At 39.3% G+C, this 19,970-nt stretch overlaps 1 protein-coding gene across 1 annotated transcript; it reads left to right on the forward strand.

Annotated features, from left to right (window-relative positions):
- Window positions 1–2,250: 2,250 nt before the first annotated feature.
- Window positions 2,251–12,560, forward strand: LOC311097754 (uncharacterized protein; the record flags this gene model as incomplete). The annotated part of the gene is made up of 2 exons (XM_084137610.1): window positions 2,251–3,278; window positions 12,053–12,560. 2 exons carry the CDS (start codon window positions 2,251–2,253, stop codon window positions 12,081–12,083), a joined length of 1,059 nt encoding a protein of 352 aa, XP_083993736.1. The 3' UTR covers window positions 12,084–12,560.
- Window positions 12,561–19,970: the final 7,410 nt, after the last annotated feature.

Consider the following 19,970-nt stretch of genomic DNA (forward strand, 5'->3'; position numbering starts at 1 on the left):
ATTGGCATCAATTACTGTACGATGAATAGTTAGACAGACATAAATGCTTAGAAGTGTCATTTATTATAAAAACAAACTTTATATTTAATTTTTAATAGTGATTTATATTTTTGATTTTGGCAGATCAGCTCCTCCCACTGTAATTCATCAGATAAGCTCCTCCCACTGTAGTCATATCATCAGTGAAGCTCCTCCCACAGTAATTCTCCAATAAATGCTGTAAATTCCCATCAGCTACAAGTGAAGACGAGCATCAGGAAGAGCTAAAATCTGCAAAGACTGAGTTCATTAAAGAGCACAGTGAGAACATGAGCTATCCAGAACCCTGCAGAATGAAACACACTGAAGATCCTGAAGAACAAAGAGGTTGGTGTTTATTCCTTTCATTCATGATGCTGAAGAACATTCATGTTAGAAACATTCAAGCACTTCATCACATTTAGATAAACAGTTCAGCTATGAAACGGTACAGAATGTTCTGGGTTTTCTTCAACAAATGGTCAGTAAAGGGAGGTTTGAGACATTTTTATATTGATTGTCAAAATCAGACCAAGCTAAATACTATTTTAACTGTTTTATTTTACATTTATTTTATATCCGGTTCCCATGTAGCAACAATGTTACCAGAATTTTAGTCATTTTCAACAAAGTTTACAAAATATATAATTTTAGGAATAGTCAGTAAACACCAAGTTACTGATAAAGTTGTATTTGTAAAAAATAATACAAGTTATTCATAGTTATAGAGATTCTTCTTACAGTAACTTTGGTAACAGGGTTGATGAATACAGTCAATGCTACAGTTTGTGTAAAAACTGAGACAATGGATTGAGATTATTTTCTTGTCTTCCCATCATGCAGTAGAAAGAGCCTAGATGATGTCACTTCCTGTGTGAATTTTATTTTTAAGAAATACTGTATTTTAAAAGGAGGAAAATCATGTCAGGAGTAACGGGGTTGAGCTTGTGAAGTTTCTACAGACGCTGCAACGGTCGTGAAATGACGTCAATAAATTTAACTAATAACAAATAATAATTCAAAATGTAAAAATAACAATCCTCCCCACTTGAATGCTAAAAGCTTGTGCTATTTCTCACAGGGTATTTCACTTAAGCTTGTGTTTCTGGTGTCCCACTTTCACATGCGCATGAATGAAAGTTTCCATGAATGGAAAAGTCTAGTGTGAACGGCCATTAATAATTAAAATGTTTTAGTCAAATAAATATCAATCTCAAAGTTGGTGTCAAAATATGGCAGTGTTGTATATTTTAATGTTAATATCATGTTAGATAATTGTGTCATATCAAATATATTTCAAATATCAAATATATTTAATAGTTCTTGCTAAAGAAACATGGGATTTGTGCCTATAATGTTTTAAAAACAATAATTGGAAGATAAATCTTCCTCATTCATGGAAAGTTTCAAGGACATATAATCAATTTATAAAAAGGCATCAAATTATCACAATATTTCATAACAGTTGTCTACTTTCTACTATTACATCAGGGCTCACTTTCATGTCCTTTCACTTTATATTCCTCTCTTTGAATTATTTTGATGTACTGAAAATTAAGTATAATATTTGTTTCTTTCATGTCAGACCCGATGGAAGTGAAAGAGGAGAGTGAAGAACTGAGTGAAGTGAAGGAGGAGAGTGAAGAACTGAGTGAAGTGAAGGAGGAGAGTGAAGAACTGAGTGAAGTGGAGGAGGAGAGTGAAGAACTGAGTGAAGTGGAGGAGGAACATCATGTCCATTGTGGAGGAAAACCTTTGAGTCGCTCAAAGACAAAAATTACATTTTTAAAGAAAAGAGCCAAGAAATCTTTCACCTGCACTCAGTGTGGAAAGAGTTTCACAACCAAACCAAAACTTGAGATTCACATGAGGATTTACACTGGAGAGAAGCCGTTCACATGTGATCAATGTGGAAAGAGTCTCACAACCAAACAAAGTCTTGATGCTCACATGAGGATCCACACTGGAGAAAAGCCGTTCACATGTGATCAATGTGGAAAGAGTTTCAGTCAATTATCAGCCCTTAATGTTCACATGATGATTCACACTGGAGTGAAGCCGTTCTCATGTGATCAGTGTGGCAAAACATTTCTTAGTGCATCACACCTGAAGACACACCTGACAGTTCATACGAAGGAGAAGCCGCATTCATGTTCTGTGTGTGGAAAGAGTTTTTCACTGTTGCCATATTTACATAGACATGAGAAAACTCACACTGGTGTGAGAGAGTACATGTGCTTTGAGTGTGAGAAGACTTTTACTACAGCTCAACATTTAAAACTGCACCAGAGAATTCACACTGGAGAAAAACCTTACAAGTGTTCACACTGTGACAAGAGATTCAATCACTCATCAAATCTGAAAACACATGAGAGGATCCACACTGGAGAGAAGCCGCACAAGTGTTCACACTGTGACAAGAGATTCAGACAATCAGGACATCTGAGATCACATGAGATGAACCACACTGGAGAGAAGCCGCACACGTGTGATCAGTGTGGAAAGAGTTTTGCTTTAAAAAGAGAGATGAAGCTACACATGAGGATCCACACCGGAGAGAAGCCGTTCTCATGTGATCACTGCGGGAAGAGTTTCAGGCGGTCACCACACCTTAAAGATCACATGATGATTCACACTGGAGAGAAGCCGTTCTCATGTGATCAATGTGACAAAACATTTCTTAAGGCATCAAAGCTGAAGAAACACCTGAAAATTCATATGAAGGAGAAGCCGCATTCATGTTCTGTGTGTGGAAAGAGTTTTTCACTGCTGCTGTATTTACATACACATGAGAAAACTCACACTGGTGTGAGAGAGTACATGTGCTTTGAGTGTGAGAAGACTTTTACTACAGCGAACTGTTTAAAACTGCACCAGAGAATTCACACTGGAGAAAAACCTTACAAGTGTTCACACTGTGACAAGAGATTCAGTCAGTCATCAAGTCTGAAAAGACATGAGAGGATCCACACTGGAGAAAAACCTTACAAGTGTTCACACTGTGACAAGAGATTCAGTCTGTCAGAACATCTGAAAACACATGAGAGGATCCACACTGGAGAAAAACCTTACAAGTGTTCACACTGTGACAAGAGATTCAGTCAGTCATCAACTTGGAAATCACATGAGAGGATCCACAGCAGAGATAAGCCGCACACGTGTGATCAGTGTGGAAAGAGTTTCTCCTTTAAAACTCACCTGAATTTACACATGAAGATCCATGCAGTGGAGAAACCACTTAAGCACAGTCTGAGATCACGGTAAGTAATTTATTTTCATGTGCTGAGCAACAAATTATTTTCTGTGTAAGTTGTACAAAACCTTTCTTTTTAGCAAACTTTGTGCACACAATGTTGTCAATGCTCTAGTTCATATGTAGAGCCCCTGGTGATACTTCAAGCACAGTTTCATGTTGTTTCGAGCCTCCTTAGTGTTTTAAAAATAGCGATTTTGATGCTCTCGTTGTTGTGCCCCATTCACTCCCATTCAAAAGGCATTTTGACCGAAACTGAAAATACGGTCAAACTTAAAAGTGGAGTTTCCATTCAAATTATGCTTTTGCACGAATGTTTGACTCGGGTATATTAACAAAAAGAGCCTAGGTTTGATTTTGGCGAGAGTTACCCTTTAAGAGTCGAGTCCATTTGTCAAGTGCGGAAATGTCACCTTGTAGAATGGCTGGTAATTGCTTGTATTATGAAATGTTTAGCCTGTCTTTAAACGATAGGGTATATCGCAACCACCTCACTTGGCAGGAGTTACGTCCTGCTCCTTATGTGGGTGGCTAGCATAGAAGTCGCTCCCCTCAGACGTCTTCAACTGAGGGCAGAGCTGCATGGTTTAGACCTGTTGGCTTCACTGGGTTTTCAAGTGGGCACCCCACTTCACCGGTGTTTCATCAACTAGCCCACGACACCTCAATGGGGCTTGACAGCAAAACCAGCGTCCTGGATCTGCTCCCTCAGTCATTCAGGACTTCACCACTCAGCTCTGACCCCCACCCTCTCTGCCAGCCTGGTTTAGCCACCGCTCGGTGCTCTTCAACCACAGCCACCTGGATGCTGCCTCTGCCTGCTTTGATATATTATTCACCAGATCCTTGCGAGTTGCCCCTCTAACCCCAAGAGTCCCCAATGCCCTCCAAAGTGACTGTCCTGGGAACCCCCTGCAACCCACCTCCACTGGTAGATTCCAGGCTCTCCAACCCCTCTGCTGGCTCTCAGAAATGAGGGACTGATACTTCCCTAGCTTGCGTTCATGTGCCTCCTCGATCCTTTCCTCCCAGGGTACCGTCAGCTCTATTAGGGCCATCTGCCTTGTCGCCTGGGACCAGAGCACGATGTCTGGTCGGAGGCTGGTTACGGTAATCTCCTCCGGAAACTTGAGTTGCCTTCCGAGGTCAACTCTCATCTCCCAGTCCTCTGCTGTACCTAGGATCCCTAAACATCTGTCCTCCTTGCCTGCCTTCTCCCCAGGCCTGAGGAAGCCAATGAAGCAGGGGCCTTTGTATTGGGCCTTGGTTCTTTTCTGCTTCCTCTCCTTCTCCAATCCATCGGCCAGTTGTGCCAGCACCTGATCATGGCGCCACCTAAACCTGCCTTCAGTCAGGCCTGCCCGACAGGATGACAGAATGTGTTCCAGGTTTGCCGGTCTCTTACACAGGACACAGAAGGGATCCTCTATCAGTCTCCATCTTTGGAGGTTTTTACATCATAAACCGAGCTAAGAAGGAACTTTATCCGATGCCCCTCCATATTCCAGATGTCCTTCCAACTGAGGGATCTTCCTCTGACACTTTCCCACCGGGTCCAGCCGCCTTGCTGTTTCATGGCTACTGCCCTGGCTTGTCTACTTTCTTCCTCCACAGCCCGAATCTCCTTCTGCACCATCCCCTTCCGGTCCTTTGCCCTTGTGTCCTTCCAGCTTGCTCGGGTGATGACTCCCAGGCCCAGCCTCCCCTGAGTCACCGTCCCCATGATGTCTGCATGTTGTAATCGCTCCTCCGCTTCCCTCAGAGCTCCGCTGGCCTTCCACTTCCGTCCCGTCTTTACTACGACGTCGGCCTGTCGCACAGCCTGATCATCACTGTCACGCAACATCATGGCCAACCGAACTTTGGCTGTCTTAAATTCTTCCACGACTGATGTAATTGGCAATTGCAATTTGCTCCCTGCAATTTGCAGCCCTATCGAGCAAAAACTTTTAGGGACAGACAGCCACCTCCTAAGAAAGCTGTTAATTCTCCTTTCCAAAGCCTCCACTGTTGTCAATGGGACCTCATACACAAGCAATGGCCACAAAAGCCTTGGGAGGATGCCGTGTTGGTAGCCCCATACCTTGTACTTGCCGGGCAGGCCACTCCTCTCCAGGGCTTTCAGCCATTCTTCTGCTTGGTTGAGCATCTCCTTCACGCTTGCTTTGTCAGTCAGATCGGCTCTGTACCACCTCCCTAAGCTTTTTACTGGTCTCTCTGTGACTGTTGGGATGGTGTCTTCATCGATCTCAAAGCGGAAGCGGTCCTGCACACGGCCCCGCTTCAGGACCAAGCTTCTCGATTTTGAGGGCTCGAACTTCATCCTAGCTGCTGTGGTTAGCTCTATCAAATCTTCCAAGATCCATCTGCCCTCCGGGACTGACCTCGCTGTTATTGTCAAGTCGTCCATAAAAGCCCTGATTGGGACCTGTTGGACTCCACTTGACAGCACAGCTCCCCGTCTAGGCTTCTCCACTGACTTGACGAGGAGGTTCATTGCCGCTGCGAACAGAATCACAGAGATGGTACATCCGGTCACAATTCCGACCTCCAATCTCTGCCAATTGGTAGTGAAGTCACCAGAGGTGAAGCGCATCTTAAAGTGCCCAAAGTATTTCCAGAGAAGCAGCTGTACCCTCTGGGGGACGTGATAGGCTCTGAGTGTATGGTCGACCAACTTGTGCGGCACTGTGCCATAAGCATTTGTTAGGTCAAGCCACAGGACTGCTAGATCTCCCTGGTTCCTCTTAGCATCCTCGATGATCTTGGAGATGACGCTGTTATGTTTGATGCAACCAGGGACTCCTGGTACTCCTCCTTTCTGAACAGAGGTATCGATATACTTGTTGTTAATCAAGAACTGGGTCAACCTCTTTGCCAAGATTCCGAAGAACACCTTCCCCTCCACGTTCAACAGCGAGATTGTGTGGAAGTCTTTCAAACTGGAAGAGTCTTCCTGCTTGGGGATGAAGCAGCCCTCGGCAATAAGAAAACTGTCTGGCAGATGGTTCTTCCTCCACACTATCTTAAGTAACATCCAAAGACGTCTCCTCAGCCTATCACAGTTCTTGTAAACTCTGTACGGAATTCCATTTGGCCCCGGTGCAGATCTTCCCCTCGCCTTTCAGATGAAATCATTAACTTCCTGCCATCTGAGTTCTCCCTCGTCAAAGGAGATGGTCGGCTCCTCTAGCCTGCACAGCTTTCCTTCCAGGTCGAGCTCTTCCTCTCGCCTTGGGTCACTGTGCACCTTACGGAGGTGCTCTTCTACCTCCTCCTTACTGGCCTTTAACCCTCTGAGGTCGACAAACGCGCCGACGCGTTTTGCCGGATTTTCTCCACATTGTAGCACTATAAACTTAAATTACTCCATCATTTATGGTCATACAGAAAAAAGAAATATAAAAAAAGAATCTGTGATATTTCTCCTTTTGTATGTGTCCACTTACAATCAAATCAAAACATTGTGCTTTTGTAAAATAAAGAAAATAAACAGGGTGTGCTTTCTGCCTCTCCGTCGCGGTGAACTTTTTTTTCTTGAGCACGTCTATAAACTGAAACAAAACTCAGCGAATACTTGTCACACATTTATGAGCCATATACCTTTATAAACATTTAAGTGTGTACTTTTAAATGATCGGATTCAAAACGAAAACAAATATTCTCTGTTTAAGTAATTTGTATAAAACCAACAAGATGTCCAGCTTCTCAAACGCTTGCTCATTACAGTTAATTTGGCCACGCCTACTCGCGCAAAAGATATTCACATGCAAATCTCCACATGGAACGCGAACGCGCTCGTTACCTCAACAACAAAACACTTCACTTCACTTTTCGTCGAGTTTGAAAGACGTGCCTGAGCTTACATTGGATTTAGGCTACCTCAGAAGAAGAAGAACGCGATTTGAAGACAAGAAAGATAAGGTAAGAAATTCTTACATAGCCTAGTTTGTTATTGTTGCATAAATGTCACGTTGTAGCTGAACTGTTGCTAGATATATGGGGAATATTATAATATTTAGACCCGTGTTTACTGTGTTTGTGGATATCTGCTCAAACATAGATATGTTTATGGTAACCATAATGTTTTATATTTGAGAGTGATCGCGTTTGAATGTATCATATTTTGCAAGCGATCGCGTTTGAATGCATCATATTTTGCAAGCGATCGCGTTTGAATGTATCATATTTTGGATGAAAGCAAAACGCACCAAACGGCTTCATGTTTTTATTATTATCTCATTTCATATCATCATAACGGATGGAAACATTTGAAGTAACATGATAATCAATATATTTTTCTCTAGCTTCTTTTGGAAGATTTATAGGCTGCTATAGGTTATTTATTGTTATTATTATTTTATCCGCACTGCGCATATACCTTATGCCTACAAGGCACAACAAACCTGGTGTTCATTATATTATATATCGTTGGAAACGTGTGTGTGTGTGTGTATTCTGTGAATTTTAAAAAGGAATTTTAAAAAGCAATTTTAACCAGAAAAATCTAATATTTATTTCCAAAATCATGCAGGCCTTTCTCTTGATATCAGTATGTTCACTTTTTTTTTTTTTCAGGTCCCAGATGCCACTGAGGACTTCAACATTCACATGAGTCTCAGTACGTGAACATGGTAAAGTGAAAATCTTGGAAATGAAAGGTATGTACAATGTTTTTAGGAATGGCACAAAGGTCTCTGTCTTTGAAGTGCTTTTTTGGCATTTGTTGTGTATCTTTGGATTATGTTGTGTTGTAAATAAATCCAAACAATTTAAAAGCCATTATTTTTTAAATCTCCTCATTTACAGTATTGTGCAAGGTTGCTCAGAATGATAGGGGCCTGATAGCTCCTAATAGGGCCGTTAGGGGAGGTTCTTTGTCTTTCTCAGGTGAGAAAAGCTTACATATTAATGAGCTCTCGCATAAGGCTTTTTCACACAAAACACGTCGTAAAATTTTTAAATCAATATATTGTCTTATCTGAATGAGCAGTCAGGGTGATTTTCACATAGTTTTGCAGCAAATATTCTAGGCTACGTCATACAATTTTCAAAAGTCTTGTGAAGAAATAATCAGTATGGGTTTCATGGCCTTATTTCAGTGAGAATTTTTTTTTGTATTTTCAAAAACCACGCATAAATGTCATTATCTCAAAACTACAAACTTTTACATACATGCTGCTGATATATTATTGTAGCAGAGTTTGTGCTGAATACAGTGTAATTAGACTTTAGCCATGAAAATGTCACAAGTAACAGAAATAACCAGAAATGTCAGAGCATGTCAGAACACCTCCAGGGCCCAGAAAACAGCTCAGACCTCAGAGGGTTAACACTCCTGATCTTTTAACTCCAAGGAGCCCTGACAGGTACTTGAAGGGGTTTTTTGTAAACTTGGCTCTCTCCTTTTCCCGCCTCCTTCTATCCCTTCGCTGGCACTCCGCTCGGCGCAAGATTTTTATGCGCTCCCTTATGTAATCTCGCATCTCTTTAAGGGCAGGTTTTTCGTATTCAGGAGCCTGACGAAATACCCTCTTCAGCCTAATTGTTTTCATTTGATGTGCATTTTCTACGAGGCCAATAATCTATAAATGCACAAACCTACATCAAAATGGCTGAACCAGTTGTCATAAAGTCAAACCGGCAGTCATACAAATAAACAAAAACAAAAAATCAAAAAATCTGTGAGGATATTGCTACAATACTGACTTCAAATAGGGGCATTGAAAGATCAGGGAAGGAGGTCAGGAAGAAGTGTCAGGACTTGCTAAAAGGAAAAGGGCACTGCAGAGGACAGCATTTAACAAAACAGGTAAGGGCTGCAACGATTCATCGAGTTACTCGATTTACTCGATTACAAAAATTCCTCGAGGCAAAAACTATGCCTCGAAGCCTCGTTAAATTCCTATGCTATATGCGCAGGGATCTAATTTCACACGGACCGTTGTTCGATGTTCAGGAAGCACACCATAGCACGTGATACATTTTGAATTTATTTGGAGCGTTGGCAGAGAGTAGATGTCCATAAATGGCAGAGAATGTCTAAAGTTTGGGATTGCTTCCTTTCAGCGTCGCTGAAACAAGGTAACGATTCTGTCCCCCGCATTTTTTTTGACCCAGCGGCAATATTTCCGCCCGTGCCTAAGCTTACATTGATGTTCGCTGATTTTAATCCCATACTGTATTTGTAGTTATGTCGTGATGCAGTTTGACTAGATATGATGTTTAGCTTTGATGTTTTTAAGAAGTAAACGTATAGCCTAACGAAAGAACCACTTCACACACACACACACACACGCACCCTCGTCTCTCTCACGCGCCAGTCAGACCAATTGCGGCAATGCATCACATATGCTTAAACTTTTATGTAGCCACGCAACAATAATTTCAGCATGCATTCACTGTATACACCGGGACGTGATGGAGGAACAAATATTGTATTGCAGTCTTTGCGAGACCTTGTTTGTCACGTCTACCAAATAGTTACAGACAACAACAAAAAATGAAACTCCCCACCAGCTTGCTTCTCCAAATCCACTCGTACTTTTGGGGAAAACATAATCGGCTACCAAAGTAATTGAGCATAGAACATTTTAAATAACAAAAAAATATAATACTACAAAACGTGCTAATATACTTCAACTAGCCTAAGTGAAAAACAAAATGCTGTTCTTTTTCTATTTAACAAAATGCATATTTGCAATAAAACATTCCCCTTTTCAACGCTACACTTATTTTTTTATATAAATTGTATACATTGTGTACCTGTTGGGCTTGATATTTTATATTCATTTCATTTATTTTTGTTCTCCGGTGGGTAATTTGCAGAAGGTGCAGTCCTTTTTTTTGTAATGTTGTATTAAGAAGACAAAACTAAGGCCAAATGGCCTTTACTATTTAAGTTTGTATTCATAGTTTTACATGTTATACATGTTTTACAGTATAAAGTTGACTCAACTGTATTGTTATATAATTGTTGGCACTGGCACTTATAAACACTAAATGGGTAAACATTACAATAAATAGGCTTAGTTTTGGAGCCAAATGTTGGAGTTTTTCAGCCACATCATTTTCGTTATGCATTATTTGTTTTGGTTGTTTAAAAACACACTAAAAAATTGTATCCGATTACTCGATTAATCGATCGATTAAGTGCTAGATTAATCGATTACAAAAAGAATCGATAGCTGCAGCCCTAAAACAGGTACTGGGCCCAATGAGTCCCCCCTTCTCACAGAAGAGGAAGAATAGGCCAATACTTAGCAATAGACCAATAAAAAGTGCTTCAGATTAGCCTGGTTAAAACCAGACCCTTCTCAGTTGAAACTGAGTGTTGGGTCTGGGGAAGCTATGTAGACAAATCATTTCCAAAGGGGCGTCACCGAACGACGTAGCTCAAATTCCTCTGGGCGCAATTGGATAGTCTTAAAACCAATCTGATCGATGAAGGAGATGACGTATGCAGAGCGACGGAGAAACATCTGTTGTTTTTTGCTCCGGTTTTAACAAAAACTGTAAGTTTAAATCACTCAAAACAGACGCGATAATAGATTCGAACGAGAGATGTTCCACGGCGGCATCCATCTTTGTAATGAAATCTCCTTCAGCGTCGCTGCGCTATCGTCATCATGTAAATCCCTCCCCCAACATTTCTGATTGGTGCCGCGATTTCAGCGGCACAGTAATGAGTTTGAATGGGCTCTTCTCCAGACTATCCTGGAGAGAGAATTAAAATTCGCCGGAAGTAGTCTGGGTTTTCCCAGGCTAGCTTCAGATGGCATTTGTGGTGGTTTTTGCATCCATGGAGGAGTAGGGGTAACTCAACCTCAGGTCCTTCATACTCAGAGGAACTATCAGTTTCATCTGCCATCTCCCAGTCCTTTCAGCATGTTTTTAGTTCATCCCTATTTTCCCCAGTCTTTGAAGCATATTACATCTTTAATAATTATAATCTAAATTAAATGAATGAACAAAAAATTAAATAAGATTAAATTATTTCGATTTTTGTGATTTTTCTGCCCATTTTATTATTTCATTAATACATTAAACAAAAAACGAGTAATAAAGTACAATCAAAACCTTATATTATGATCACATTGCACTTCATTACTCCAGAGCACTTGTAGATCTACGATGATTTTCAAGTGCTACTTAAGTCACGATGCTTTTGGGAAACAGACTGTGATATTAAGATCAGTCGTACGATCGCTTTTAAGAAACTTACGAATCGGTAAGTGTGGTGGCTGGTGAAAACTATCTTAGGTGGGGCTGTGCCATATTCAGTTTCAATAGTCTGGTAACCATAGGAGCCATCAGGTCTTTTAGCGTTGTGGCTCTTCCTCAGGATATCCGTCAAGCATCCACCCTTCTCTCATTCAAAAACCTCTTTTTCTTCTCTGAATATTACTCTTCAGCTCACAGTCTGTAAATTCTACCTTATTATATGTTGTTTGTTTGAATCCCTCTTTGTTTGTATCTTTAACCTAACGTTGACCTCTGTATTACTTTCTGCAGTCACTCCTTTTTCAGTAAGGGGCAATATTTGCCCCCTTAAATCGATATAGTTCCAGTGCATTTTTTACCTTTACAAATACCTTTATAAAATAAATAATGCTAAATAAATGAATAACGCTCTAGCGCCCTCTATTGGCCAGCCACCCCTGCCGAGCTGATGAATATTTAATGTACTGATGATATTCATGAATGATATCCCGAAGAATACAATAAAGTTGAGTCTGCCTTATTTATATATTCATACTCCATATTTTCTGTCTCTTTCAGAGATGTTTGTGACCGGCTCCAGTCCAGATGATCCGGGTTCTTCTGATGGGCAGAACCGGCTCTGGGAAAAGCTCATCAGGAAATACTGTTCTGGGAGAAAAGAGGCTTAAAGTTGAGAAGAAACAAGAAGCTTAAGTGGATTCTCCAGATCTACTGGATCCATATCTGAATCTGGAGATGATGATGATGAGAGAACAGCTTGTCTCTCGACACACCTGCACTTTATGATAATGAACTCAGTAAAGTGGAGATTGTAGCTGAAATAGTAAAGTTTATTATATTCTTGTCTCCTGGACTACACACTTAAAGTGGATTGAAAAAAAAAACATACCTATGGACTAAACGTGATGCGTGTGTGCACACCGTCTGCGTTTTCGCGGGTTTGCATTTTTGAAGTTTGCACAGAGAGAACTTTTTTCCAGCATTTTTCAGGGCTTGCAGCTTGAGCCTGTTTCAGGATTTGCGTTCTCGATCCTCAGGCACTGTTTGGTGCGGATTACTTCATTTAATTATTGATTAAACTCTTTACTCATTTTATCAACATCTCATTGTTATTGTCCATTTTCTTATTTTCTGCTGATTCTGCTTTAATTAGGAATAATTTTAGTTCTGAAAGTCATGAAGTATCCTGATATATTTGCTTTTTGAGCTTTCCATGTTTTCATTTTCTCAATAGAGCTTTTAAATGCCTAATAAATGATATTTCACTGCACACATGACTGACATTGAATGAGATTGCTGTCTGTCTACATTATTAACAGTTTCATATCCAGTATCATATATACATTTCAAAGAGTTTGTTCTAGTCAGTTTGAAGTTCATTCACACCATGAGGCTTCATGAAGTCAGAACAATCACTGTCGCGTTCACTACGTCACGGGTGTTCAACAGCAATGTAACGCAGGTTAATGGGTGGGAGGTTCACTTACCTGATTGAAGCACAGGCCAGTCAAGAGTTGAAACGTGGACCAGTAAAATCCCAAAACGGTGTGTTAGAATCCAGTAATGAATGAGCACGGGCTATAAGCGGGAGCGAGTACTAGTTTTGGCAAGTTGTCTCATCAGGAGAGATGCGCCACCGGTAAGCTGCTGTTTCTATCTATTGAGCTGCGGTTTAAGTTTGTTTGTTATAAGCTTTTTGTCTGAGAGTCTGTTTTGCAGAGAGTTTCTGTCTTCCCATTGTCTCTCTCTTCCACATGCGGTCACATTCTTTTGGGTCGTAAAACTCTTTGTGTTTCCTGTAACAAGACATCGTCCTGCCAGTGTGTTAGCTTCATTTGGGGATGTTAAGTTTTGGTGAAAGTTTCACAGTGAGTTTGCTGGATTATTCATTAAATAAATGAATTGTGTGTGTCCGATTGGTTCAGACGCAACCATCATGTCAATTCTCAGTTGATTTTGATTAATATGCCCGCGGGGAGGGGTGCTCTCTCTCTTTCTCTGCTCGTTCTTTCAGCAACATGCGACCTGTCACAAGCGCAGTTTTCAGTCATCAACATCACTTAGTGATCAAATAAGGTTTTGGCGGGATAAAAATTCGCTTTGGCGACCGCAAAAAACGCAATATGTGGCGGCCGGTGTTGATTTTGTGGCGCACTTCCACGAATTAGTCTATGTGTGGGAAACACTGGAGAGACACACACCACACGCGTCCAAACCTCTGCCAGGTGGTCACTGAATAAAACTCCCACAAATAGTACGGAACAACGTCGGCATTACTTAATCCTATGACCAGTGTTCGTAACAGCTACCGTATGCATAGGAATAGCGTACAACGTAGCTGTTTGCAGCTCCCTAAATACAAAGGCAAGCAGTTTTATAGAGGCATTCGCGTTTTCCATTTGGACCCACAAACTTGCTTAGCTATAGTTGCAAGAACATATAGAGCTACGTGTTTCCACTTTCAAAGTGTATGGCAATATTTCAGCTAAGTCAAACAGTTAAAAGATGCTTTGGAAGTTTAAAACTTATCGTTGTCTTGAAGAGCAGATTCCAGCACTCTGCTAGTGGGGGAGGGGCAGTGCAGCGTCTCCAGCAACACAGAGCTGCCTGTGGACGCCTGTCTGTAAATAATGCCGGGAAAAAACTATCGGCGAATGCAGCAGCCGCATATCGGCCGATGCGATACACGTAAATAAAAACGCAAATATCGGCCGGCCAATATATCGGTCGATCACTAATTCCTAACAGGATGTATTGCTTGCTTCTCACACCATGTAGGCCTACATACCTCCACATGCCCTCTAGAAAGTCTGAAATGACTTTGAAACTCAGAAGGACTGTACAAATTGACCACATTCTCAACAAAGTGAGGAATTTTAGGGACATTCCTAGGAGAGAAAAAAAAATTCTTATGGCCTCTCTCTCTGTCTCTCAAAAGCAACTTGCCATTGGCATCATTTACGTTTTAATGAAATCCTTTTATTTGGTGCTGAATTATCTGCAGTCTAGGCTGTTTATTTTTTTACACGAAATAAGTTTTATTAGATGCAAGTTGCAACATACCACTCTAGACCAGATAGATTTATATCCCTATTATTTGCTGAATAACGTTAAGCCATTTTAAGTAATGAGCACTGTTCACCTTCGGTGATTCTCTTCATCATAACCATCTTCGTGTAAAAAAAGTGGTATTTCAACTGCATCCACTTAGTCTGCGATAAAGAACACGAACGCGATCTCTTCCATTGCTGACGTTTGCAGTCCAGCAACAACACAACGAGATTCAGGAAGTGTCCGGCTTGCCTGCGCTTTTTTCACTCCTCCTCTCACTGCAGCCGCTCCTACTCTCGCATACATTTCAATAGGCTTGAGATGCGCCTTGCCTCGCCTGAAATGTATGCGAGATTGTCCCGGTGTCCCCATTTTTTTTTGAATGCTTTATTTGAACATTCAGTTTACAATGTGAAATAACAGAATAAGAACACAACAATATTATTAATTATTATTAATTATTAAGAATAAAAAAATATATAAAAATAGTGAAAGAAAACACTTCAACAATATCATCGCACAAAACAAAAAACAGTTTGACAGTGATGTAAGTAAAATAAAAGAAACAAAAACAAGACAAAAAAGAAAGACAGAGGGCATTACTTAAATGAAAAGATATCTAAACATTTAGTAAGGAAAAAAGTTTGTAGGTCTTGCAAATCGCTTTTGGGTTAAGTGAGGAAGAGATTGTAATCAAATAATGTTTTATTATGACCGCCGCTAGCGAAAGCGGTCATATAGGGATTGTCAAAGTTTTTTTGTTTTTTTTTACAAGTGAAACACCGGGGAACATGAAATTTGGTGGGCATGTAGCCCCACTAGACTTTTACGGAAAAATTTAGTTTGGTCCCCGGGGGCCACTCCCCCCCCCCCGCGCTGGGCCCCCCCAAACCCAAAAAATGCAGTTTTTCCTAAATAACTACCTGAACCGTGGCACCGAGGATGAAGAAATGTTTATGGTATGTTGGTCTTAAGGGCCCACATCAACCTAGCCCATAATCACTCATTTGTGATTTGCGCCCCTCCCATAAAAAATGAAAATGCAATATTATTCTGCTTTAATCGCCCCTATCTTCAGTGGAGATGTTCAGAACTGCACCATATTTCATGTGTATGATTAACTTGACATCCTCTGGGGGTATGCTAAGTTTCGTAGAATTTTATCCATGGGGGGGGGGGGGGGGGGGGGTGGGGGGTATAAAATAAATTAATTTATGTGCACATTTAGTGACTGTACACTCATCGGCCTGTAGATGGTGGTGTTGAGCGAAGGGTTGCTGGTTTAGGATGATACTGTCACACACACACATGCAGGAATACAAACAAACGCAAGCATGCACACACACTGACATCCACACGCGCAGACACACACCCATACACACACACACACACATACAAATCCACATGCACAGACACACAAACACACACGCGCACACACATGTACGCACGCATACATACACGCACAGACACACACACACACACAGACACACACATACACAAACACACACACATACACACACACACAGACAGACATGCACATACTACTACTTTTTTTAGGTATACACATAAACACGCAATACAGCCAAATTGCTCCACGTCATTTATTTTTGTGGAAAGCCAGTGCAGGCCTGAGCGGCGGTCATATTTTGTACCGCCATGCGGTACATCTAGTCTATTGTAAGAATACCAAGAAAATTGGTTTACAATTTGAAAACTTACATTTGTGAATATAAAATCTACATAGGAAAATAATTAAATTTATTATAAAGCAGGCATTTTTAATCCGCTTCAAAAAATCCCAAAATAACAGTTTTGGGATTCATAGAGAAATTTTGCAAGATATTGCTTGAGATAAACCAACTAACATCTTTCCAAAAGTTGCAAAGTATAACTGCACGACCAAAACAAGTGAAGAATAGTTTCAGTGTCATTCTGACAGAAAGAGCAATTAGTGTCAAAATCAAAAGTGAATTTTTTTTAAGAATTTTTTTGACTGGGTAAATATTATGAATTAATTTAAAGGATATTTCTTTTACTTTGTTTGATTTCTTTGATTTCTTTGGAGAAATCTTTGTTGTATGGGCCATATATTTTTCCAATTTAAATGATCAAAAAGACCATTCCATTATGAGATTGCAGGAGGGGCAGAAATAATGTTCTCAAGGAATAGAACTCTTACTTTATAATTTCTTCCTTTTTTTTCCGTGAAACATATCTCACCAATAGGAGTGTTGACAGGTTCAAGAGAAGATAATGAGCCCAACGAGAGAGTGTTATTTTTGAAAAGCATGAGTATGCCAGATGGAATAGCATCCATAACTGTGGCAAACTCTTTGGGAGTTACAGGTATATTATATTCTGAAAGAAATTCTGCATACCTAAAAAGCAGACCTTCGTTATTAAAAAGCTGTCTAACATGAAATATGCCATTACTAAACCAATGATTATAAAACAAAGATTTATTTTTAAATAAAATACTCCTGTTGTTCTATATGTAACACCGATGAGGAGAAAATGTGTGCTTGTATATGAGAGTCCATGCCAAAAGAACTTGTTGATGAAAGTTAGATAGCTTGACAGGGAGTTTATAAATATCATAATTACACATTAGAGCAAATTTTGCACCACCAAGAAGACAAGCTGAGGGAAAATATTCCAAATAGAAGAGGGATTTTTAAGGAATCGATTAAGCCAATTTATTTTAATTGTGTTATTAGTAAACTAAAATCAATGAAGTTTAAGCCACCCTTTTTTTGAGAATTCAGTACCACTGACTTTTTCAAATAATGGGATTTGTTCCATCAATAAGATTCCATCAATAATTTTACAAGTGTGCTTATCAATGTACAGTGACTGAGCAGCATAAGTAAGGCGAGACAAACCCTCTGCTTTAACAAGCAAACCTCTGCCTTTCAAAGAAATGTCTCTCTGCAGCCAGCAGTTAAGGCGTTTCTTTGTTTTTATAATAACTGGGTCCAAATTAGCAGAGCATCTAGAGTTATTTTTTGTTATTTGTATACCCAAATATGTAACACAATTTTTAACTGCAATACCACAAATTGAAGAGAACATACTGTTTTTTATCGGAAGTAGTTCACATTTATTAAGATTTAGATGTAGGCCAGAGGCTTTAGAAAAGAGATGAAGAGTACTTAAGGCTGCTGGTATTTGCAGAGAGTCTTCTAAGAACAGAGCAGGATCATCCGCTAACTGATTAATAATTATCTTTTTAGATGCCTTTTTAGCCTTTTAGATGGCTTGCTTTGATGTGTAAACTAAGAAATTGTGTCGCAATTAAGAAAAGATAGGGAGATACTGGACATCACTGTCTAACACCACGGTTTAAGAAGAATCTGGGAGAGGTACCGTTACTCAACTTAATGGAGCTACTACTGCTCATATACAGCATTTTGGCCATATTACAGAAGGAGTCACCAAAAATTAATTCTGTTTAGTGCTTGAAACAAAAACTCATGTTCTAATATGTCGAATGCTTTATAGTAGTCTAAAAATAAAATAAAACTCTCTTTTGAGAGTAAATATGAGTGGTCCAATAGATCTAAAATTAAGCGTATGTTGTTTGATATATGTCTGTTTGGCAGAAATCCTGACTGTGTATTATCAATAATGGAATTTAGGACACATTTTAATCGTTTGGCCAAAGCTAAAGCTATTATTTTGTAGTCATTATTTAGTAGAGTGATTGGGCGCCAATTATCAATAAAAAGATGATCTTTATTTGACTTTGGAATTAGGGTTATTATACCTTGACATAGGGTGGAAGGAAGATACGTTTTCTCTACACTACTGTATGTCTAAAAAACTCTAATAGAAATGGTGCTATTTTTTTTGCTAAATAATTTATAAAACTCTGAGGTGAGCCCATCAGTGCCAGGAGATTTTCCATTTTTGAATGAATTAATTGCTTCTACAATCTCATTCATGGTAATAGGAGCATCAAAAAATTCTTTAGCTACCCTATTCAATTGCTGTACATTCTGAAGAGACTCTAAGAAATTAGTCGCATCTTGTTGGCAAAATTCAGATGTATATAAATCTGTGTAAAATTTAGAACAAAATTTTCCAATTATTTTTGATCTTCATTTAACACTCCATCAATCATGAGTTTACTTATATTACTAGTTTTAGCTTGTTGTCTTTCTAAACGAAAAAAATAAGCAGAGCTTTGTTCACCTTCCTCAAGCCACTTTCTGCGTGATCGGACGTAAGCTCCTTCAGCTTTATATTTATATATTTTATCTAATTGGTTTTGCTGTTCAGCAAGTTCAGCTTTTTCAAGATCAGTAATATTTTCCACATTTTTACCTAAAAGACTAGCAATTTTACAAATAACATTACTCTCATTAGACTTCCTCTTTTTAGCTTATCCACTACTGAATTTTCGAAAATATTTACAGACTTCATATTTAGCTAACTCCCAATTACTGCAGTAGTTATATTCTTCCTTTGCTTTGTTCCAGTAATGTTATAATTTCATCAATTTTGTTTTTAACTTCATCATAGGCAAGAATTGAGTTATTAAGTTTCCAATAGGAGGGAGTAGATTAATTAACAGTAGTTGAAAAAGGGATGCAAATAGAAATACATTTATGATCAGATAAAGGTGAAGGTATAATATCAGTTGAAATATTATGCAGCTCTTTAGAAGCAAGAAATAGGTCAATGCGAGATTGGCAGGAGAAAGACTTGTTATTCCATGTAAATACCTTTAAAGATGGATGAGATTCTCTCCAGTTATCAACCAAATCTTTGCATGAACATCTTTAAGTAGGAATTAGAATTATTAGATTTTGGGGGCCATCTATCAATATTATTGTCCATAACCACATTGAAATCTCCTCCGAAAACCAAATAAGAGTTGGGGTAGTTATTTAACAATAAAAGTATACGTTCTTCCATTCGATGAAGGAAATCTTCATTTTCTTTTTGTTGATTAGGACCATAAAGATTTGTGACAATAAACATTATATCTGATATTTCAAGTAGGAGGCAAATATACCGACCACTCGGATCACAGTCAGAAAATAGAATTTTCCCCTTAAAGCGATGAAGTAAAATGCAAACTCCAGCTGAACTTGACGTTCCATGTGACATCCACATGTCCAAGCCCCATTGTGATCTCCAAAAACTAAAGTCTTCTTTGATTGAATGACATTCTTGTAAAAAATAAAAATCTGAATTAAACTGTTTAAGGTACAAAAATATAGCTTTACGTTTAGTAAGGTTTCTTAGCCCTCTGACATTAAGTGAGTGAATAGAAAGAACCATCAAGGAAAAAAAGGAAGAGAAAAAAAAGAAAAGGAAAATTTTAAATTTAAGCTAATACAAATAACGCGTTGAGATCGAACTAAAGAAATATGTGCCTAAATATGAGCACAGCAAACTACAATAAAAACAGTATATT

Source organism: Abramis brama, assembly GCF_963993115.1.
Source record: "Abramis brama genome assembly, chromosome: 1".
NCBI lineage: Eukaryota > Metazoa > Chordata > Actinopteri > Cypriniformes > Leuciscidae > Abramis > Abramis brama.